Source organism: Phaseolus vulgaris, chromosome 8 (genome assembly GCF_051622355.1).
Source record: "Phaseolus vulgaris cultivar YP4 chromosome 8, ASM5162235v1, whole genome shotgun sequence".
Classification (NCBI taxonomy): Eukaryota; Viridiplantae; Streptophyta; class Magnoliopsida; order Fabales; family Fabaceae; genus Phaseolus; species Phaseolus vulgaris.
The window spans coordinates 21307879-21331563 of NC_143505.1; the positions used below are offsets into that span (position 1 = coordinate 21307879).

At 36.0% G+C, this 23685-nt stretch overlaps 2 protein-coding genes across 3 annotated transcripts; one reads left to right on the top strand and one right to left on the bottom strand.

Annotated features, from left to right (window-relative positions):
- Window positions 1–1831: 1831 nt before the first annotated feature.
- LOC137826904 (rop guanine nucleotide exchange factor 2) lies at window positions 1832–5911 on the top strand. Its single transcript, XM_068633061.2, has 8 exons — window positions 1832–1954; window positions 2536–2848; window positions 2954–3073; window positions 3355–3509; window positions 3600–3674; window positions 3766–4050; window positions 4898–5242; window positions 5631–5911. The coding sequence occupies exons 2-8, from the start codon at window positions 2572–2574 to the stop codon at window positions 5751–5753; spliced, it is 1380 nt and encodes a 459-aa protein (XP_068489162.1). The 5' UTR covers window positions 1832–1954; window positions 2536–2571; the 3' UTR covers window positions 5754–5911.
- A 314-nt stretch (window positions 5912–6225) lies between these two features.
- Window positions 6226–21826, bottom strand: LOC137826903 (mediator of RNA polymerase II transcription subunit 12). 2 transcript variants are annotated; one of them, XM_068633059.2, is made up of 13 exons: window positions 21617–21826; window positions 21001–21498; window positions 19659–19718; window positions 19251–19356; window positions 16547–16615; window positions 16078–16131; window positions 15810–15917; window positions 14085–14231; window positions 13637–13981; window positions 11117–13518; window positions 8106–10712; window positions 7330–7648; window positions 6226–7162 (listed from the first exon to the last, which is right to left on the bottom strand). In XM_068633059.2, the coding sequence occupies exons 2-13, from the start codon at window positions 21126–21128 to the stop codon at window positions 6725–6727; spliced, it is 6783 nt and encodes a 2260-aa protein (XP_068489160.2). In that variant the 5' UTR covers window positions 21129–21498; window positions 21617–21826; the 3' UTR covers window positions 6226–6724. The 2 variants fall into 2 exon arrangements, with proteins under 2 accessions (XP_068489160.2, XP_068489161.2); XM_068633060.2 differs by having other exon boundaries at window positions 6226–7261; window positions 21001–21689.
- Window positions 21827–23685: the final 1859 nt, after the last annotated feature.

Sequence of the window (23685 nt, forward strand, 5' to 3'; positions counted from 1 at the left end):
CAGTGACCCGGTCATATGGTTTGATGCCCCACTGTCAATAATCCACAAATCCCAAATGCTCTTACCAGTCATTTTCTCTGATTCATTTGATTTTTGTTTGCTGATCATATCAACCAGTACCTTCCATTGTTCATTGGTCAGACCTGCCATCTCAAGTTTCTTGTCGTCATTGTTGGCTTGACTGTTGCTTCCACTAGCGTGTGCCACATTTGCACGTGTCGGGTTACCTTTGTTTCGCATCCCTTGGCATCCCCTGCCCTTCCATTTGCCTTCACTTTTTGGTCTGTCACCCCACCATTCGGGATATCCAATCAATTGGAAGCATCCCTTCATGTCGTGATCATTTTTACCGCAATGACTGCACGTCATTAATTTTTCTACCATATCTCCACGCCCTTTTTCTTTGTAGTTGGCCTGCATCGCGAGACCCACGACCAACCCCCTTTCTTCCGTTGATTTGGCCATCATTCTCACTCTTTCTTCTTGTACCAACATAGCATATACGCGGTTCAGAGACGGCAATGGGTCTGAGGCCAGAATGTTTGATCTTACTGTCCCGTAGCTTGCGTCATCCAACCCCATAAGGAGTTGATGAACCTTCTCCTCCTCCCTTCGTTTTTCCAATTGAGCACCAATCCCACACTTGCATCCACCACACGTACAAGATGGAATTTTGTCACTGTTAGCAAGCTCATCCCAAAGGACCTTCAATTTTCCAAAGTAAGTTGCCACCACCATTCCCTCCTGCTTGCATCTTGACAAGTCCGACCTTAGTTGTTGAATTCTAGGTCCATTCACGACCGAGAATCTTTATTTAATGTCTTCCCACAAGTTATGTGCAGTCTCAGCATATGCTACTGTGGATCGTAAGCTTGGTTCAATGGTGTTTAGAATCCAAGAGACAATCATGGACTGCACGGTCCACCAATCTTCAAGGTCGGGTGCCTCATCCTCTGGTTGAATATGTGTTCCATCAATGAAGCCCCATTTTCTCCGGGCACGAAGCGAGATCTTTACTGCTCTTGCCCATTCGTCGTAATTTTCTCCGCGCAATTGGACTTGCGTGATTATGTTTCCGGGATTGTCACTCGCGTTGAGATCATATGGCGAGTAGGTCTTCTTAGCACCTCCTCCTTCGTGCTCTGCTTTGTTGGCATTATTCTTTTCTGGTGCATCTGCCATGGTTGTGCACCGTTGCCTTTGCTTTGTGTTTGTCGGGTATCAGAGTTTTGTGCTCTGATACCATGAAAGAATATTTTCTGTTTTATTCAATCTGTCTTTCATCTATAGCAATGATATATATATATATAACCATAGCATTAGAACCGTATAGATTATTTTTCTAACATAACATCTATAATTAAGACTAATTATAGACCCATTAATAGTGATTATATTCCTATAATTATGTCTAATTATAGACTCATTAATAGTGATTATATTCCTGTAATTAAGTCTAATTAAGTCTAATAATGATTTTGTCCGGTAATACTTTTTCAAAAATATGTCCCCAACAAAATTAGAATGACAGCACTCAAATAATGTTCCTTAATTTATAGTAAAAACAAATAATATCTAACCTCTCAAACTCATCTTAAACGTAAAAGTATAAATCATTTTTCCTTTCCAATCGCAATCATGAAATGAAGAGTTTATGTTATTATTTTTATTCTTTTTTTACTTTTCTAAAACCACAAAATTAATCTTCACCTTATTTCACATTCCACTTATTAGACATTCTTGTTGTCTATCTTAAATTGTCAGTTGAAATTATTGCAAGAAATCTATATATAAATGTATATCTATAAATATTTTATATACGCCGAATAATCTTAGCTTCATATTCAACTAGTACAGATCTTGACTTTGTCCTCTTAGTCTAAATCTACCAAGAATTAGGCAATTTCTGCAACTTGGTCTGTCCTTTTTAGCTGGAAAATTGCCATGGAAAGAGGTAATTAAATTTGCTTTATGCATGGAAGGTGTTCCTGGAAGAAGAAAAAGGTACAAACGCTTAGGAGGGAACTGTTTCAAACCTTCTTAACTAGTGTTGTGTTAGTTCAAACTTTAAATTCAAATCTAACACATAAAAAGGTTCCATAGAAAAAGAATGCTGGGAACCCTTGCTTTATGGCCAACCGTTATCTTTCAAGTTTTAAATTTTAGTTAGTTTCAACCTCGGAAAGTTCGCAGACATTTTTTTTTTCAGTTCCTTTCACAACCCTTTGCTGGGAAATCAATTTTGAGTCTTTAACAGAAGAAGCCTTCTTGGGGAGCTTTAGCTTTTTCTTTCTCTCTAGAGAACAAGACAAGAACAAGACAAGAACATTCAAATTAATCTGCTTTTTCTTTTGATCACCCCTTTTTTACCTTTTCTTTTACTATATCTATAGTTTGAAATCAATGAGAAATGTATGTTTTAAGCTAAGTTCTATGCATGCTTCTATAACCTACACAGTATATCTCGAAGTGATCTTGAAGCGATTTACAGCTCACAAACTCAACTTGTGACTTGACCTTCACGTTTATGTGCAGGTGTTGAAGAAGTTAATCACATATTCTTGAGATAAGATGGATAAATTATCCAACTATGATGAAAATTCTGATGCGGGTTACACTTCTTCACCTTCCAATACTCCTGCTTTTTCCACAGTGAGTGGAGATTCTTTTGCATATTGTCAAACTTGGACAAGCTCGGAATCTGAGATTGTAGATGAGAGCAGCTATGCCAGTGAATCTTCACCTTCTCCGTGGAGGGCAAAGCCGAATGTTCTCTCTAAGCTAGGAATGAAGCTGTGCAAGCATTCAATGGATGATAAACTTGGTGGCAGTGATGTCTTGGATTCAGGTAGGGTTGCACTTTTCTTGTGTAACTATTTGTGATGTTTTAGGACACTTTGAATAAGTACAGAACAATTTTTAATTGTGACTCACTTAATTTTGTCCACTTTAGCCGAGCTTGAAATGATGAAGGAAAGATTTGCAAAGCTTCTACTGGGAGAAGACATGTCTGGTAGTGGGAAAGGTGTTTGCACTGCAGTTACAATCTCAAATGCCATTACCAATCTCTATGGTAAATTTTGAACTGTATTAATACTCAATACATAGCCTGATAACACACTTGAACATACTATCTGCTTTTGGCTAAAATTTATCAGAATTAAAAAATTATGGGCACTCGTTAAATAAGAAATGAGATGAGACCTACATAATTTCGTGAGATCCAAATAAATTTTAACAAATGACAGTATTCTGGAAAAAAAATGCATTAGAAAGTGTGTATTTTTCTAGTATTCCCATATTTGTGTGCAATTTTTGTTGTCCTTGAATGTGTTTGATTTGTGAATTCTGCAGCAACTGTATTTGGTGAAAGCTTAAAGTTGGAACCACTAAAGCCAGAGAAGAAGGCTATGTGGAAAAGGGAAATGAAGGTTCTCTTATCAGTGTGTGACTACATACAAGAATTTGCTCCAACTGCACAATATTTAAAAGACGGCACACTTGTGGAGGTGAAGTTTGCTAAATGAGAATCATATCTTCAAAGGAACTTGTTTGGCCTCTGTAAAATGTATATAACATGATCTGATGCTCTCTTTCAGATGATGAAAAGCAGGCCAAGGTTAGACATCTATATCAACCTCCCTGCACTGCAGAAGCTTGACACAATGCTCATGGTAAGACAAACCTCAATTGCTTCTTCCATCTTGCATCAGTTTTCATGAACACTTCTTGTGACTTAAATTATAAACATAACATTGTTTGCAGGAAATATTAGATACTTTCCAGGACACTGAATTTTGGTATGCAGGGAACATACCTGGGAATTTGAATCGTGGGGCCTCATTTCGAAGAATTGTTCCAAGGAAAGATGAGAAGTGGTGGTTGCCAGTTCCTTGTGTTCTCCCTGGTGGTCTCTCTGATATGTCAAGAAAGCACCTGATAGAGAAAAGGGATTGTGCTAATCAAATTCATAAGGCAGCCATGGCAATAAACAGCAATCTTCTTGCAGAAATAGATATCCCAGAAACATATATAGATAATCTTCCCAAGGTTGGTCTTCATTGGTAATTGCCATTGTTTAAGATAAAAACTTGTTTCTGGAAGTCTCATTATGAAAGTTGAAATCTCAAAAATGAGCCTTGTTGTGAAACATGGTTGAAAAGAAAGAGGTAAAAGAAAAATAAAACTACTATTTGATTGAATGAGTGAAGGTAAATTACATAATGAAACTTCTGTTTCAATTTTCAATAAAATATTAAAACTTCTATTCCAACTTTGTTCCCTGATAAATATTATTGTCTTGAAATAGTTAACAATGTATTTACAGAAATTAAAAAAGTGAGCAGGAATATTGTACTAAAATTGATTCTTGCAGAATATAATTTGTCTTAGAGTAATTATTATGTATGAGAAAGAAAACCTTCAAGGTAATCAATTCGAAATAGAGGATTAAGGTAACTAGTCTCTAACCAAGTAGTAACTAATCTCCAAATAGGCATCTCTAACAAGTCTGCATCTCTTTCTTTCCAGCTGAAAGAAATTCTATTGCCAAGTGCTTGAGAATTCCATTAAATGTGACCCCATAAGCAAATGTCTTGGAATTTATCATCAAAATTTATAAGCATTTTATGGAAGCCAATAATAGCAGCTGATTTTTGTAGAAAACGGGATGATATAATTTCAGTTAAGGTACCAATATCAATCAAATCCAATTAGATCTAGTAATCTCATGCATATTCCCTTGAAATTAATGATAAAAATTCAATTACTGACTGAGTTAATGCAGGAGAAGAATTATTTTCGTGTTATTATAAATACTGTATGCATTGACAGCATTTTTATCAAAATGACTATACTTTAATCTTTCTTCTTTTACACTTTTTATGAATTTCTTCAGAGTGGAAGATCAAGTTTAGGGGACTCAATTTACCACTTCATGCATACTTCAGACAAGTTCTCACCTGAACAACTACTTGACTGTCTCAAAATAAGTTCTGAATTTGAAGCACTGGAGTTAGTAGACAAGGTTGAATCATCAATGTACACGTGGAGGCGCAAAGCTTGTTTGAGCCATTCAATATCATCATGGAGCAAAGTAAAGGATCTCATGGAAGACACAGACTACAATGACAAAAGCTACACTTTAGCTGAGAGAGCTGAGTCCTTATTGTTTTGCCTGAAGCAAACATTTCCTGAACTTTCACAAACTTCTTTGGATACATGCAAGATCCAACACAACCGGGTAAGATTAGCAAACTATATAGTGTGAGCATATCAGCACATCATTTTCCACTTAACCAAAAAGATTAACAGTAGGATACCATTTGGGCTTGTTTGTTTACTATTTTCAAAGGCAGTATTCTGTTTTCTAAAATATGTTTCTCTCCTAAACACTTTTAAAAGTGTTTGTCTCTTGACACAATTTTATTTCCTAAATGTTTCTGTTTTAAGTTTCTAAAACACTTATTTTGAAAGAAAAACAAAATTTAAAAGATTTTGGATGCGTAGTTGATTGCTTATTAGAGTATAATTATTGTTAGAAAGCAGTTTTAGAACAAAAAGGTGAGAAGGAAATCAAACAGATTCTCAATATTTTGAATTTGAAAACATGACTAAGAAATGTTTTGCAGGATGTAGGAAAAGCAGTACTAGAGAGTTATTCAAGAGTTTTGGAAGGCCTAGCATTCAACATTGTTGCATGGATTGAAGATGTTCTCCATGTCGACAAATCAATGAGAAATCGAGATGTCTAGAAATCCTAACACTTGCTTATCCAACCTTTGTTTCGTTAAGGGAAACACTTAAGGCTAACCTAAATCACTTAGTAGAATATCGACATAGATGATTGCGTATTCAATTGTATATGTATGAATCATAGTTGCTAAATGTACTAAAGGCAGTTTTCCTTTAAGCGTAATTTTTAGCGGTTCTACCGAACAAAATAAAAGGCTTTAGACTCCTACAATTGAGGGTATAGTAAATAACATCGATAACCATATAAGTTGTTTTTCCCACCTTATCACATCACTTCAGGATGGTGCATTAGTAAACTATTACGCATAATTATTGATTAAAACTAAATCTAATTTTTATTAAGATAAAAACATTTTCATTAATGAGAATTAAAAGAAAATAAAGAATACCTTTATCATATTTTCATGGACTAAACAAATTCAATCTCTATTGATAAAATTCGCTGGACTGGCAAGTAAGTCGAAGGCTGGATTTTCCAGATGAAAGCACATATTTTTCATATTCTGAATATTTAAAAAGTAAATTTAAACACGTGGAGTGGTGTGTATGCCTATGTCCCCAGAAGATAGAGGCAGTTTACACATCGAGACATGAATTAGAACGGCACAACTACAGACCACTTGAGATATATTATCAAATAAATTGGGAAAGTTGAAACAATGATCCTATATTTACAATAAACCACTGAACTGTGTCTCAAAGTGCACTAGTCCAGGGTGGGGGTGATGAACAGGTTAGTAGTAGTCAACCATTCCAGAACCAACACGATGATGAGCTTCACTTTTCTTTAACAAAAAACGCACCTTCACCTGTTTCCCAAATTGATGTCCCCTCAACCTCTCTTCAACACGGGAAGAGCGAGCACAGAAAGGCATCTTCATGCCAGTCTGCCATAAAAAATAGACGATGAAACAACTAATACACCTGCTGAGGGGTTTGCATACATGAAGCCAATAAAAAATCTTGTTAATCAACTATCCTCATCCACAGCGCCAACATATGTAAGGTCTGTTCTCCGCACTCTTACTGCCCCTTTAAGCCAGCTGGCAGCACGAATATTAACTCGATCACCACTTCCTATGATATTAGTATTATTTGCAGATGGGCAAGATCCAGCCCCATCTTCTAAAAGCATCCAAGGGTCAATGTCCAAATCATTGTCCTGCTGCTTTGACTTCCCCGATGATGTAGTCCTTGATGAAGGAACCAGGTTCCTCTGAGGGACAGTTGAACTGCTGGAGTTAAACCAAGAATTTGTAGTGTTGGGTTGAAGAGATGCAAGAGCAGAAGTTGGAACTGTTGGCAGCTGGCATGAGAAAGTGCACCGTATAGAGGGAGGAAGTACAGGCATTGCAGCTTGGATACGCCACCGGATAGTGTCTGGCAGTTGCATGTTATCAAGGTGATTCTGTATTTATATAATAGACCATAAGAAAAGTAAGAAGCCCGCATTCTTTCATTCTAATCAGCATCACCCAGATGATAATATCAACAATAAAATGCCTTCCTATAAATAATAACAGGGATCAGTCAGAGAAACTGGGTTTTGCACATTCATAGGCTGAAAGATCATACCTGCAATGCCTCCAAGGGCTCACGGTCAAATCCAGAAAATTCCCTTGCAGGTTCATTAGCTGTCTTTGTAACATGTTTCGACCTAAGCCAACTTGGAAGAGAACTACTCAACAATCCATGCAAGATCAACAAGAGACGATCAAACAGGCATTCAACAGAAGAATCTACAAAAGCAGCCTCAGCAGGTGACTCCGCCTCCTTTCTCAATGGAGAATATTGCATGGCATTCACCATTGCATCCTCATGCACAACCCGGCTGCCAAGGAGACGAAGAAGTACAGATGCAAGCGTGTATCTCATACTCTGTACAGAAGACTCCCTGCAAAATCAGACATCTAGATAAACTACCACTATGAACAGCCTACATTTGATACACTAATCACAGTTAAACAAGCATATTCCTTCATATCACCACCAAAATCTAAATTTTACTTCTGCAAATATCAGAAGCAAGTTGATTTACAGCATCCAAAATGAACTATCATAATGCAAGTAGCTGAAAACCATGATAATACAGCAGATAGTAGATAACTGTATTGTTGAAAATGTTCATATTGCAATTATCTATCTCCTTTTCTATTAGTTTCAACAAAATCAAAAAATGGTAGACTTTTACCCCCAGAATAGTTAACTATACAAACATGTTTCAAGAAAACCTCATACTACTTAATCCCAGGAAGAGACTACTTTAGAGCAGCAACGATCGAGAAGGAGAAAGCATTTCAAGAAAGCATAGCAAACAATTTAGAGATTAGAAGAAATACAGTCTTAATTACCCATCTGTGCAAATAATAGGAAGAAATCTCATGAGTAACTGCACACGTAAAGATATTGATGCTCGCAAAGCAGCAGGAGAAAGTGGAGAAGAATCCGGAGCAGGTGTTGGTCGTCTGGCTAAACCAGGGCTGCCACTTCTTATAGTTTTGCGGCTATTTACTTTGTTTGTCTGACCTTCAGTTACAGGAGTATTTACTGGCTTAGTTGGTCCTCGGGTAACCACAGCTATCTGTTGCTCGATATAATTTAATTGTTTAATCAAATCACTTGCAAAGGAATTACGAGATTCATCAGAGCTTTGATCTATGCAAGGAAGAATTAACTCAAGAAGTGCCCTCTCAGTCCCATGCTGCTGCTTACTGGTAGAGCTTTCAGATTCAAACATTGGGTAGAACCCTTTTATGGACCTTTTCACATCCATTCCCTCTTCAACAACTTCTCCTTCTTCAAGAGGCATAGAATCAACTTTCTTTTTATTCCCCTTGAGAGTAACTGGAACTTTACATGGGCTGCACCAACCCCAGGGTTCGGAAAACTGTGTCTTAACAGAAAATCTTTTAGACTCTGCAATGTTAATCAGTCGTTGCCTAATAGTCTTCCGACCAAAGAGGACATCTTGACCTGCAAGGAACCATTTAGCCTGTAACAACATTGAATCCTCTAGTGACTTCCCAAAAAGATGAACCACCTCCGAGAAAAGGGGTGCAGCATCAGGTCTAACCAGTAACCTTGTCAGAATTATTTCAATAAAATTGTTCTCATTCTCAGAAGCACCACTCTTCTCTAAACTAGGTGAGGACAACTGTATAGCATCAGCTAAAGATATATCATGCATCTTCATTTTCTCAATGAGGGCTTGTTCATTTAAAAGCAGCCTTAGTTCAACCCATTGCCAGTGAAACTTGGCAGGCTGCAAAGCATCTAACACATTCACAAGCTTATCCTGTAGTGTAGATTCACTATCAGTAAAATCAATTTTAGATTCACCATGTCCAGAATTCCTGCTTCCTTCATCCTTTGTATAAACAGACTGAGGCATCTTACAATCAATCATGGCATTTAGAAAATGTCTAGCACGGAGGGGAATAAATGCCACAGATTTCGAATGGATATCAGAGCCATTCAACTCTAGCAGGGTTGCAAACTCTGCATCAGTCGTATTTCCAGCCATAAGATCATAAAGACCCTGACAATCTCTTAAGCATACATCTCGGAACGGCAAATGTTTTAGTGCATCACTTATGGCCATTGTTAAAGACTGGTAAAGTTGATTCATATCTTCACGAACTGCTACATTGGCATTCATAACAAAAGGCCGCCACATAACAAAAGAAAATATTGAATAGGCAGGTGGAAAGACCAATGATAGAGAAAGCATCCGCTGCATCCTTGAAAGAGCAACAATGGACGGTTCATCCAAGAGATCAACCACTAAGCCTTCACAGATGGTTCTACAGTTTCCAACAAGCAATCTAAACCAATGGACATGAACTTCAACTGAACTATCCACCTTAAAAGCCCCAACTGTACGTACACTCCCATTTGAATTGGATCTTGAGCTTCTTACAAATTGTACAACATCCAGGCCCTCCTTTAATCTGAGAATGGTTACCATTCTTTCCAGGCTCATAACACCAGATATAATTGCACCAACAACAAGGGCAGAAACAGCAGCACTAATTTTTGTTGTTCTTGCAACCACAATTTTACTACTGTTGTTTGAAACATCACCTGGAATAGTACCAGTATCATGGGTTTCAGGTGACATTTGAAACTGAGCTCGAGATGCTTTACTTGGAGCAAAAACTCCAGCAAGAGCAGTAGAGGCCTCCATTGCAAGAGCAATCTCAAATACACGGCTTTGGCGTTCTCCTAAGGCTTCCTTAAGCAAGCACAAACAAGTTATATGCATTCGCAAAATGCATTTAGCATAGTTCAAAGAGCTTGTAGCCAATGACATAGTTGAATGGTTACTTCCAGCTGAAAAATCTGGCAATTTTGCCAAAGTAGGACCAACACTGCCAACAATGGCAGATACAGCAGAAGTAACCAAAGATGGATCCCCTTCTTGAGCAGCACCACCAGTCTGCCGTATGCAATCTATCAGACCCACAACTATTTGTTGAGCAATTTGATACCCATTATCCCATTTTTCAAAAGCAGGACCTCTGGGTGTACCAGCAGCAAATAGCTTCCTGTCTTTACCAAAAAGATAGTGAAATGCTTCTTCCACATTACGCTGCACAACATCTCTCATTCCTGAACCTACTCTGGATGGTAACCGGCCACCACTTATCTTTTGACGGAAAAAGTCATCAGGGTCCTCAACTCCAGCAGGAACACCAAGTGGAAGCCCTAACTCTCCATCAACTGACCGTCCAGACTCAATTTCAGAAGCAAGTCTCTTATCACATGTACTCCTGAAATTTTTCTCCCACTCACTGACACTCACCACATTGCCATATTTTTTTAACAAATGACGACCAAAAGCTAGGGCACCTGAACCTGAAACCCTTCCATTAGATGCCATAATAGCTGCAGCACGATGCATTATGGATGACAGAGCTTCAGGAATAAGATCTGCTGCAGCAAGAATGTTCTCATACCTACATCAAATACAACGAGACAGACAGATAAATCAAAATTAAATTGTATATAAACATCCATAATAAAAAAATTAAACAAAAGAAGCCGAGTTAGCATAAAGATGAAAAGTAGATTTGCTCAGCTCAAATTAAAAAATAATGAGATATAATTGGGAGTACACATGAAGTCAAAGAAAAATTACTTAATTAAACCTATAAGACAAACAAGAGCAAAAGATGCACCAACATGCAAAAGTTTAACAAGCATTTGTTAAAAAAATCAAGTAAAACACATCGTATGGCACATTACGAGTCACAGTTACTTAAAACACAGGGAACACACAAGGATTAGAACTGATAAAAGGTACAACATAAATTGTGGCAGAACAGACCCACAAAAAATACAAAATTAAGTTGAATACAACCTTCTTAAGGATGATAACAGATAAGCCTCACTAACATCACAAGCTTGGTTCTCCACATTCCTTGGCAGCATTAAAACACTCCTTCCACTATGAATAGTAGTACTGGGGCTACTATAAACCTTTGGCAGCAACCATAAGAGGAATTTGACAGCTGAGACTAAATCATCTGACACATCCATCAGATAAAGTAAAGCAGAAAGTTCATCCTCGCCAAGTTTCCACCGTATTGAACTTTTATCATCCACAGTGGCAAAAGGCCTGCCAAACTGGCTAACTTTACCAACAACTTTTTCAGACTCTTCAATAAGCTGCCTAATTACAGTCAACAGCCAAAGTGTTATTTCCTTTCTTTCAACAAAGCGCAGCTGTTTTAGAGCCTTTCCAATTGAGACAATATCTTCACATTCAATAGATTGAATTCCATCAACACATCTTGCTGTATCTCCATTCATAGCAGTTCTATGGTGAGGGCAGCTAACCTTATTCTCACACATATGACTTGTTGAAGCCCCTTGGCTACCCTCAATTCTAGAAGCTGCCAGTTGAGCAAGACTTTGGGTTTTACGAACAGTCTTCTGCCGAGTCTTAGTAACCTGCTTGATAGGTTTAAGTGGTTGATCAACTTTGAGAGGCTCTGAGGATTTTAGACCCTTCTTCGCCCACCATGTATCTTCATCATCAGACAGTACAGGAGAAGGAGCTTGAACAAACAAACTTCTTTCCGCACTCAATTTTTGTCTCTTTGATTTTCTACATTCTTCACATCCAGGAGTAGTCTCCACTAGATCAATCTTGCTTTGGGACCCAATAGGTTTCCTGACATTGCCTTGAGATTCATCCGTTCCGGTAGAGCTCAAATTAGATAAACTTTTTGGTAGCTGTAACAGGGCTGAGATGAATGTCTTCAGATCTTCAACACCGTTGTCATCCTTGCCATTTTTAGAGGCTGTTTTACTAGAAAGAACACTTTTCCATTGATCAGTTGACACCGTAGAAGCTCTGTCTTTTGTTGAAGATATACACTGGTTTTGTTTAAGAGATGATATATTCACATTACTGGCATTACCATGGTTCTCCCACAAGGAACAACGTAGTATGAGGCGGCGTTCATTCAAGTAAATTTGCAATGCTTCAGTAAGCTGTGGCCCTGCATTAACCCCTGATTCTACCAAAGCATCACGCACAAACTTCTCAGGAAGTTGCTTCAAGATTCGGCAATGTCTCTTCTGTTTCTCCAAATCAATCACATTCATATCCATGATCCCACTCACAATCAGCTGGCGTACATATGCCAGTGGATAAAAGATGCCTGCCCGTATGAGTTCCACTACAAGTAGATGTAGACGTTTGAGACCTTCCCCTTTATGCACCATATGCTGATCAATCCAACAAACAATAATATCATGCAGAGGACCAGGGCTTTCAAATATAGCTGAAGAGCATATATTCTGATCCATACTTCTTGAACTAGATTTTGTTTTGGACACATTTTTCACAATGTTTCGATTACTCTGCTGACCTGAACATTTTCCTAAATAACTGACCCCACGACCACGAGTATTTCCACTCTTTTGTCTTGGAGAAACCTCCATATCCCTCAGCTTCATCTTTAAAAGTCTAATTGCAATATGCACTTGGGAAAGATCTTTCCTGCCAGTGAACTTTACGTCACAGGGAGCAGTCCGAAAATCCCTAAAATCACATGTAGCCCACTCACACAGGAAAAACACTGAATAAATAAGTGATGTATTTACAGTCCGAAACCACTTCAGAGATAACCTTAAGCAATGACTGACTTTCACAACCCAACCTTCAGATACAGTTTCATCACAAAGATCTTCAAAAAGGAATGTGTATGCTCCATGTAGATCCCCAAGTACAAGGGATTTATCCAAGGCTTGTGCCGCTTTAGCCAGATATTGACCTGGATAGCCTGGCTTTACAGCCTTTGTTAGATCTTGTACTCGTTCTTGAATGCATGAAATAACATGATCAAATGCCAATGATTGGTATTGTGCATCAAACCCTTTACTTTTAAATAAACAAACAACATCTTCTGAACTATTTTTTATCTTTCCTGCAGCTTCAGTTGCTTTTAATATAAAATTTCCATCATTTATTGTATATGAAAGTATAGAGGATGGCAAAGGAAAGCAATCCAAAGCAACAAAAGTTTCTGGAGCCCCAAGTATTAAAAACCGGAGCATCTCAATCAGAGCAGAAGTTGTATATGCTCTCCGGGAATTTTCTACTAGATCTGATCCACCAGGAGCAGGATCCCGAATAACACGAAGAGCTACACCAGCAAGAGTGCGAACATATGTTTGAGATAGCACCACAATTTCTAAAAAGCCATATACAATAGGCAATAGCAGCTGCCAAATCTCAAGCAATTGTTTTTCCTGAAAGGGGCAGAAGTGTGAAACATCAACACCACAAGTCTAAATATTGAAATCAGCAAGGCATATAAAAACTCAGTTTAATTTCCATGAACACAGCAGACTTGTTACATGCAATCACCTGTAATTGGCGCAAAACCCAGTCAATGATAAGAGATGGAATAAGAAGCCCTTCGGCGTGATGCCATTGCAAAAGCCGAACAATATACCACCATCTAAAATGTAAAGATGGTTCTTCACCATCAGAAACAGATAACTGATCACTTCTGTGCTGATGTGATGCAGTATAAGGTACTTGGGGTGATCGATCTCGATTATGAGGGGTAAAATGAGAAGTATTTTTTGAAAAAAATTCATCAAGAAGAGTTTGCAAGTATTCAATAACATCTTTGGTCCAAAGCTCAGAACAAGTCAGCTGAGTTTTGTCACCAGTCCCAGAAGGAATACTAGCAGAACCTGGCCGAACCTGCAAAATTCAACCATAATCCATCTTAACTATTGAGAAAAAGGGGAGGGGAACTTCAGGGTACACTAAATAGGTAAATTACATTAGATTGATGCATCCATACCAGATTAAGGTAATTAACCTTTATAAACCAGGTAGCCCTCAGCAATGGAACATTATTCCTAATAAGAACCTCTAAAAGTGATTTCCTTCTAACATGAGGGACAAGATCTGCTAAAGACCGTAATCTCTTGTGCTGCTGAGATAATCCCTGTAAAATAATAACTAAGTTAAAAAAAAACTAGTAGCAAAAAATCCCAAGAAAGTAACTAAGTTTTAACAAAGTATTAAAGACCTAAGCAATATCTTAAAGGAACGTATTTAACAGTAGCCCTCTTAAATTCATGAATAGCTATGGCCTGTACAGAAGTAGCTAGTGTATAAACATATTTTCACACTGCCTCGAGCTGCTTAAACTACAACCTCGATCAACCCAAACATACAAATGAGTAAAATTTCACGCTTTCTAAATATAGATTCAGCAAAAAAAAATTATCAAAACTGTTAGAATACCCAAGTTATTAGTCTTTGTGAAACTTGGCTTATATTAGCAATACTACTACTTGAGTTATTAATATATATATATGTGTGTGTGTGTGTGTGTGTGTGTGTGAGCATTAGGCTAGTATCGTGTAACATCTGATAACCTCCATTGTAATAGATGTTCTTCAATGTAGTCAAACTCGTAACTCGTACGAGGATCGGGAAGGAAATAAAAGATCGTAACTTGAGAATCGTAACTTAACTTGTAAGAATTACTAACATATAAAAAATAATATTCAATACATAACACAACTAGAAACAGGTTCATAAATCATAAATTATTCATACAAAAAACAACTAAGTTCACAAATATCTAATACAAATATCAAATATTTAATACAATTAAACTATCCAAGGAGAACCGTGACTGTGATGGAGAATAAAAAAAGAGGAGAGCGTGAGCAGTTGTTGTGGAAAACGCAAGCGACAACAATGGAGTTCACGAGCGGCGACAATGGCGAATGTTGGTGGCACCAGTGGCGATGGCGAACGTTAGCGTCGGCGATGGCAAACTCGAGCAGTGGCAGTGGCGAACGTTAGCAATGGAGAACGCGACGCGACCACGAGCATTGGCAGAGAACTTGAGCGGAACAGCGACCCCGGTGGAGAACGTGAGTTCTGCAGTGGTTTGTGACTCTTCAGTATCTTTCACTTTTCACTCTACTCTTTCCTACTTCACTCACTCACTCACATATATGTTTTTGGGCCGCACTAGGCATTAAAATGGCCACGCTAGGTCAAATAAATTTTGGCCAAAAACGGGCCATGCTAGGTTACAATTCGGATCGACGATGCCTTCCGATGGAACGATGCCCCAAGCCACACGATGCCACGGTACGATTCGCTCCGATGTCGATCCGTCGGCCAAGTCACCTTGGTTTGGCTTCCAGACTCACTACCTCGTGCGAGTTCGCGAGTTTACTCGCTATTTTGACTACATTGGTTGTCTTTCTCTCTTTACATCCTTTTTTTACCTCAACCATACTATTCTAACATGCTATAACTATGTGGTTTGGGTGAGTGATAAAAATGACTAAAGTAAGCTTGATATTGATAACTGAGTTGTACAATATATAATTCTCTAAATAATTTATACCACTAATTAGGCCTAGCACCAGTATTGTACGAGGTTATAAGCCCAACCAAGTTACAACAAACTAATAACCCTAACATTCTAACAGAAACAAATAACTAGTAATAGTTACACAAGTTGTAAAGAGTAAAAGTGCAAGATTTTCATTAATACCTCAATCCATTTCTTCCGGATGTCTTCAGAACATGGCCTTTGCTCAGGGAAAACACCAGGCTTAGCAAGTTGTGACCCTGAAAGAGCCACTCCGTAAACTTGACCAGCCTGTCAAAATAAGCACTACTATGTAGATCAAATACCTTCATAATAAGTAGGGCCCACTATACCAAAGAAAATCCAAAACATAAATATGGAATATTTTAGAGGCATACACAATGTTTAGCAAGCATAATGAAATAATAGAATAAAGATAATTTGTCATCACCTTCCGCTTCTGAACACGAGATTCATTGATTGCCCTCAGACGTTTTTTGATGGCCTGGAGAGAAGACAAAAGATCAACGAATTCAGTGAATAGAAAAAATATGGAGAATGTCCAATATATTCAAGGCATAGGCTATGTTTTGAACAAACTAACTAACAAGTTTTTAAAGCATATAATCCGATTTAAGAGTTACAAGTCAGCTTATTAAATTAAAAGTATGGTAAAATCAGTTACTGAAGTGGCTGATAAATGTAAAATGACAAAACAGAACATGTTTACATGATGTTTATATAAATGATATTTTTGTTTTGTAGACAAAAAAACACATTTTTAAGTTATTATAGTTTTAGAATCTTTTGTTAATTTTACATTCTTATTAATATTAACTTTCAAATGATCAAATATTTAAATAGTACTAAATAAATGAAAGAAAAAAACAAGCTACAAGCTCACAAAGACTAGGAGTCACCTCTTTGCAGTTAAGTACAATTGCCTTGTTAAAATTCGGAACCTGGGTCAGAGAAATTTCTCTAGATTCCTGAAGACATAAAAGGTAATACCATGTTATAATAACAATAATCAGTTTTAGAAATCACAAGTTGATTTTCAACAATTCATCAAGGGAAGCCAATCCTCTAGAATATAAAATTCCATAAACCACAATTTCAAAGATCATGAAACAATAGAGGATGCAATGGTCTGTGTATGTAGACTCGTTGTTTAGCTTACTAGGCCAAACTCAGTAGACTCGATACAAATGATTGGATGTCGGGTGAACGAGTGTGGAAGAAAAGCCCAAAACGACCAACGCTCGGATGCTAAGGATGCTAAAGGTGAAGAGAGTGAATAGAGTTTTAGTAGAAGCAAGATATTTAAAAATAAATCTAGTGATGGTGTTCAAGCACTCTAAATCAAGTATACAAGAAAGGTGATAAAGAAAAATTTGATGCTTAAGTTGCTGAATTTTTCTACACAAGTGTTATTCCATTCAATGTTATTAGAAATTCAGCTTTTGCAAAAATGTGACATGATTGGGAGATATGATGTTTGGCTATAAACCTCCATCATACCATTATGTTAGAGAGAAGCCTTTGAAACAAGCATTGGAAAAAATTGATCTACTCCTTCAAGTGTACAAGGATGAGTGGAAGAGAAGGTTGCACAATTATGTTTGATGGGTGGTTAGATAAGAAAAGACATTCAATTTGTAATATTTTGGTGAACAGTCCGAAAGGAACTACTATTTCTTTATTCATTGGATACCTCAGACTTCTCAAACATTGTTGATAAAATAATTAAAATGTTGGATGATGGTGTAGAATTTGTTGGAGAGGAAAATGTAGTGCAAGTAGATACTGATAATACTGCAAATTTCAAGGTAGCTAGAGAATTATTGATGTAAAAAAGAGAACTTTTGAAGGTCCATGAAGTAACTATCAAGAAGGGAAGGATCGCTACCTACATTTATGTTAGAACAATGCTAATTAGAATGTTGAAGGAGTTTACAAAGGGTAGAGACTAGATAAGGCCTAGAATGACTAGATTTGCCACAACTTACTTGACTCTAACTTGTCTTCATGAAATGAAAGCATAATTGATGAGCATGTTTGGAACTTCACAGTAAGGAAGAAAAGTTCAAAATGTAGTATTAGATAGTTCATTTTGGAAGGACGTAACAACATGCTTAAAATTGTTGCCCTTCTTATGGTGGTCCTTTGATTGGTGGATTCATATGCAAAACCCATAATGGGATTCATATATGAGGAGTTGGATTGTGCAAAAGAGAAGATTAAATGCAACTTTAATAATATTAAGAAAAGGTAACATTTCTAAACTTTCTTTCATTTTAAATTTAATTACTTATTTGTGTAATTATTTCTAATATACCACAATTGGTACTTTCATAGTTATGAAATTATTTGGAAAATCAATCAGGGGTGGGATAATCAACTTTGCATGCAGCAGCCTATTACCTAAACCCCCACTTGCACTATGAACCAACTTTTAGAACTGATGATCCTAAGGTGAAAGAGGGGTTGTATACGTGCATGGGAAGATTGGTTAATGATGTTGCAGATAGGAAAAAAATCAATTTGCAACTTATTTTTCTATGGAAAATGCAAAGGATTGTAGGAAAGCTATGGGCAATGGTGGGAGATGTTCTGGGATGGAACTCCAGAATTAAAGAAGTTTGCTATTCAAGTTTTGATTTTGACTTGTAGCTCTTCAAGGGGTGAGCTTAATTGGAGCTCATTTGAAATGGTAATTCAAGTTCATGAAGTTATTTAAGGTTTTCAATTTTCTTTACTTGATATATATATTTACTAAAATTTCATATTTAATTGTAGGTTCATACAAAAAGAAGAAATCATTTGCACCAAAAAAAGATGAATGACCTGGTTTATGTGATGTATAACTTGAAATTGAAAAATAAACAAAATAGAAAAATTGTTACTCTCCCATTTGATGAATGAGTCTGATGATGAATGGATAATTGAAGAAGGAGATAATGTTGAGGTTGAGCAAACACAAGTTGAAGGTGATGGTGGATATGTTGACTTAGTTGGTGCAGATTTAAATGATCCAACTCCAGATGCACTTGATCTTGATAACATGTTTTTTATAACAACGTTGATCATCTGGAGAAGAACTTGATGGTGATGAAGATCTTGTAGATGATTTCATTAGAGGATTAGATGAAAGACACCTATCAACTTGATAACATTTGTGTTTTTTTAGGTATTTAAATATTATCTTATTACTTTGAGAACTAATATTTTGTTGGTGTATTGTATGAACCTATTTATCTTAATATTGTGGAATTGGTATCATGAATGTTTATCTTTTTTGTTGAAATTTTATATGAAATGGACTCTTACAAGTCTACAAGTCGAGTTTACGGGTCAAGTTTACAAACCTCCCACAAGTCTACGTAGACTCTCGAGTCTAATAACATTGGAGGATACATATAAGAAATTTGAAAGAAAAAGTCCAACTATATTCAAATTGATTGAAACTAGGACAGATACAAACACAATGATAAATACAACCGAGAATGAAGGAGAGCATCAAACCGGATCTCCATTCATCATAGATGCTACATTGTAATAATTTTAAATAGCTACTTTATATTATCCATTTCATATAAAAACAAGAACTTTAAAGAAGTGTACCTCAAGCCCTTCAACTGTGTCCCTGTATCCAGATTGCAAATATTCTCTGGTCAGAGTCTCTTCAGGGCAATTTGGTGTTTGGGGGTGATAGTCTGGGGGCCCAAGCCTGATATTAAATAGAGACATTTACAATTTGTACAACTAAACAATAAGGAAAGTTAAAGAAAAAGCTAAAGGTTAATACTACCAGAATTAAAACATTGCAATCTTAATAGCATTGATTAAATAACAACTCTCCAAAATAGACACTTAAGATCAAGGTAATCGAGACAGTATATCAACAATATTTATGAATATTAACAATGTACATGCAAATTTCCTCCACAAAAACTTAAAATGTTTCATGTACATGAACTAACAAAAGTGAGCTACAATTTGAAAATAAGTTTTGTTACAAACAGGAACTACCTAGAGTTCAGAGGTTCTTTATCACACTTCAACTTGTATGGGGTTAATAGTGGTTGTCGCCTGCAAAAGCAAAAACGTTGTGTTTAAAATTATTAACAGCATAAAATAACTGATTTATCATAACAAAATAATAATATACCATTTTATTTTGAAGTATCAACAGAATATAGGACTACAATTGCAAACAGCTCTATCATTTCATCTGTGTATTTAAAGTTGTTGTAAATAATTGGCAATAGTGTAGACTCAATAATCTTTTGAATAGAACATGATTCTTTTTTTACACTATAACTTGAGTAGGGGGGAATATGTAATTCTTTTGACATTCATTGGGGAGAGATATATTTTGATACGGATTAAGATATATAACTATTGGAGTATATTATTTTAAAATTATGGTCATACTCCACAGATACCAACTTCTGCAGATTTATTGTTATCATTCTCTAATTTTATATGAAACTAAATGGTTACTACTCCTGAATCTGATTTAAAAGTTCAACACTTTGTGAATTTCATTCTTAAAACTATAAAGAAAAACATTACATATTTCAGTTGTGTGCTTTAGCTAGTGAGTGGCCATTTTGAGGTTTTTTTTCCTGATAAAACAGTAAGCAGCCATCAAATTTTCAGTGTAAACAACAAAGAAAACTAAATTTCATGGGAGAAAAAAATTCCTATAACATTTACTTCACTTAGTAGTCAGTACAACCACAAGGATAAATATTTGAACAGTTTCTACAAATTTTAGTATAACAATCTCTAGTGAATATGTATGCCGTTCTGAAATATATTAGGATAGGAAATCAAAAAAGGCTCCAAAAATAAACCACACAATCAAGAAATAGATGATGCTTTTCAACCTTGCATATACCAATTTTCTTATAACAAATACTATGGCCCTCTCCAGTGGCTCATTTCAACTGTGGATATGAAACCTAATAATTCTCGCTCATCTGACCACCCAACCAAAGCATCAGAAGTAGTTATAGTAATAGAAAAGAACATAAAAAACAAAAAATGTTTAGTTGGTTCATTTAAATGCATATGAACAGAAATGAAGACCAAAAACTACAATATTGTGATCACTCAAGAACCAAAAAGATAAATGAACACCGAGTAGTTTTCCAAGTTACAAAATGACATCAAGTCAAATCAATGACTGTTGCAATAAAGAAATCGTTTAGCTAGCTAACAGGGACTGAAGCAACAGAAGGTGTGTCACAACCACAGTCATTTGGAATATGTAGTAATATTTTGATCACAAGTGCTACAGTAACACCATCTTAGAAGAAAAAATAGGTAAATTGAGCAAAGAAATATAGGCAGAAAGCATGTTCACCTTGAACTCAAAGGAAAGTTAGCTGGCAAGGAAGATGAATCGGTTCTTCCAATGTCCCTAGTGGATTGCCCACCAATTGCAGTGTTATTAACTGCACTAGTGCAGCTGCCAGCATGATACCTTTGCATCTCCCCCAATTATAACCAGCATACTGCCCTCAGCATCAAACCACTACAAGTAGCTCTAAAAGCTAAACTGCATCATCCAATAAGGGAAAACGACCTTAAGCATCAAATCAAATCTCTGTATTGCTGAACTGCCTTCAACCCAGGCCGTGGCGGAGCCGCCCCTAGCCGCGACGGGGCCTCCGTAGCAGCGCGGTTCAGCGTAAACGTGTTCCCTGTGCCCTCATTTGGTGCTTCTCAATCTTCTGACCGTCTCCGGTGGTGTAAACGCGGCGGCTGGATGGCTGATGTCAGAAAGTGGCTAGGGTTTTTGCCTTTCTAAAGTCAGAGAGGGTGTTTATGATTCACAATTCCGCGAACCTAGGGTTTTTTACTACAATTCCGCGAATCGGAACAAAAGGGATTTCGTAAAAATTAAAGGCAATAATAATAATAATGGGGAAATTGCTTAGATAGTTAAGATTAATGGTAAGAGGAAGGTAGAGCCATACCTGAAAAAAAAAATCCAAACTTTGACGGAAAGAGTGAGAAAGTGGGAGAAAGTAAGAGAGAGAAACGAAGAACAAGAAGAATGGTCTGAAGTGTGGTCGAGGGTTTGAATTCTTGTTTTTTTTATTTTTTTTTATTTTTTTTTTTGGTAGTAACAATGATGATTGTGTTGTATTGGTGGTGTTTTCTCTGAATTGCAATGAAGAATAGTGGAGGTGAAGTAGCTGGTTATGATAATTTGGTAGTCAAATATTGGTGTTTTCTCTTTTAAATTTTATTTATGCAGGAACTGAAAAAATTGTTAAATACTTTATTTGGTTTAAAAATAAAAAGAATAATAGAATTTAATCAGAAAGAAAAGTTGGTGAAAAAATTAATAAAGATTCAAATTGTCTCAAGTAAGAAATCAATGGAACAGTCAAATATTTAATTCATTTGCTTCTTTAAAAGTTTGACAATTTGACTTCTTTTCTTGGATAATTAGTATTTTAACATGTGTATAATGTATGATAAATAAGTATTTCGTTTTAACATTTGTTTCTAAATTTAGTTTCAATATATTTATAAGACATTGTAATAGTTAAATATTATTTTATATCACGTTAAAATTGCTTATCATAAATTTAAAACACAATATATAATTAACATATTTATTTGTTAAAAATTATAAATAATATGATTTATATATTAAAAAAATTAATATCATAAAATTTCAGCTACTTTTTTATTTTCTTCACTTTTTAATTTCTCGATTTTTTATTTTAGTTCTTTATTCAATTAATTCTTACACCTTATATGTCTATTCAAGATCAACAAGAAAATAATTCAATTAAATAAATTTGAACTATGTCCTAATTAAATGTTAAAAGATAAAAGATTCAAACATATATAAATATAAGGATCAAAATGGTTGAAAAAGATAAGAAAACCAAAATAATGAGTCAAAATTACAATTCACCCTAAATTCAATTATATGAAATAAAATTTTATCGTTTGCATTGCAAATTTAAATTAATGATTATGTAAGGAACATATTAGATATTAGGTAAGAGAATGGAGTTTCGTGACAAAATGAGATGATAAAATTGTAAACCTTTAATTTAAAATGAAGGTCAGAGGTTTAACTAATAAATATGCATGAAAGAAAAACAAGAGGAAAATTTGATTATGTTATGCCATGAATTTTGAATATGCATTTCTCCTTAAATGACTATGTTTTCATTCCCAATGAAAAAAATATATTTGTTTTGTCTAAAGACAAAAAGGTATATAATGAGAATTGTGAGAGAGTTCAATGTTAAAATAAATTTGTTCTTCGTCTTTTGTATCACTCATACCAAACAAGTATAAGTATAAGTCTAAAAGTCATAATAATTTTAGGCATATCTCTTTAACTATGTCATTCAGTTTCAGTGACCAATCGAGTGAAGACACATATAAAACACTTACAATAAGTAGCACTTAAGGTAATTACAAGAATTCCTTAAGAATTATGGACATGTCCCATCAAATTTGGGTAACACTCCGAGAAATTAGAGAACCTCCCTAGAATAAAGTTAATGTTGATATACGATAGATTTAGCCATTACAACAGATGACGCATGACTAAACACTATAAATAAACCCTTTACAAAGGTGTAAAGTACGCTTTTAATCAATTCTTAATATACACTTTGTATATTGAGTACTTACTTGATCGTCGGAGTACCTTTTGCAGGTCAACCCCAACCGAGGACCGGTAAAACAAAGGAGACTTAGAGTAAGGAGCAAGGAAGCAACTAAACAACCGACATGTCATTAATTGTACAACGAGTTCCAAGTACTATCTAGGCCTTGTCAGTGTATATAAGTACAATTGTCCTCCACCATGGGGTCGAGATAGAATACAACAAACAACAATGGTTTTAACAAGGCAACATCTAGTGAACAATAATATAATGCATGAAGATCAGATTTCTATGCTCCAAATACTTCAAAAACAAGTATAAGAGATGCGTCAGAAAGGCATTGAAGATCGATAGAAAAAATAAAGAAGAGATGTGTCTCCTTAAGGACCAGAATGAGGAATTAA

Coding starts and splice junctions, on each gene's coding strand:
- LOC137826903 (XM_068633059.2), bottom strand. CDS start 21,128: ATGCAAAGGTATCATGCTGGCAGCTGCACTAGTGCAGTTAATAACACT. Junction 19,719..21,000: donor AACTTTCCTTTGAGTTCAAG/GTGAACATGCTT, acceptor TTGCTTTTGCAG/GCGACAACCACTATTAACCC. Junction 7,649..8,105: donor CCTATTATTTGCACAGATGG/GTAATTAAGACT, acceptor CTGATTTTGCAG/GGAGTCTTCTGTACAGAGTA.
- LOC137826904 (XM_068633061.2), top strand. CDS start 2,572: ATGGATAAATTATCCAACTATGATGAAAATTCTGATGCGGGTTACACT. Junction 2,849..2,953: donor CAGTGATGTCTTGGATTCAG/GTAGGGTTGCAC, acceptor TGTCCACTTTAG/CCGAGCTTGAAATGATGAAG. Junction 3,074..3,354: donor TGCCATTACCAATCTCTATG/GTAAATTTTGAA, acceptor TGAATTCTGCAG/CAACTGTATTTGGTGAAAGC.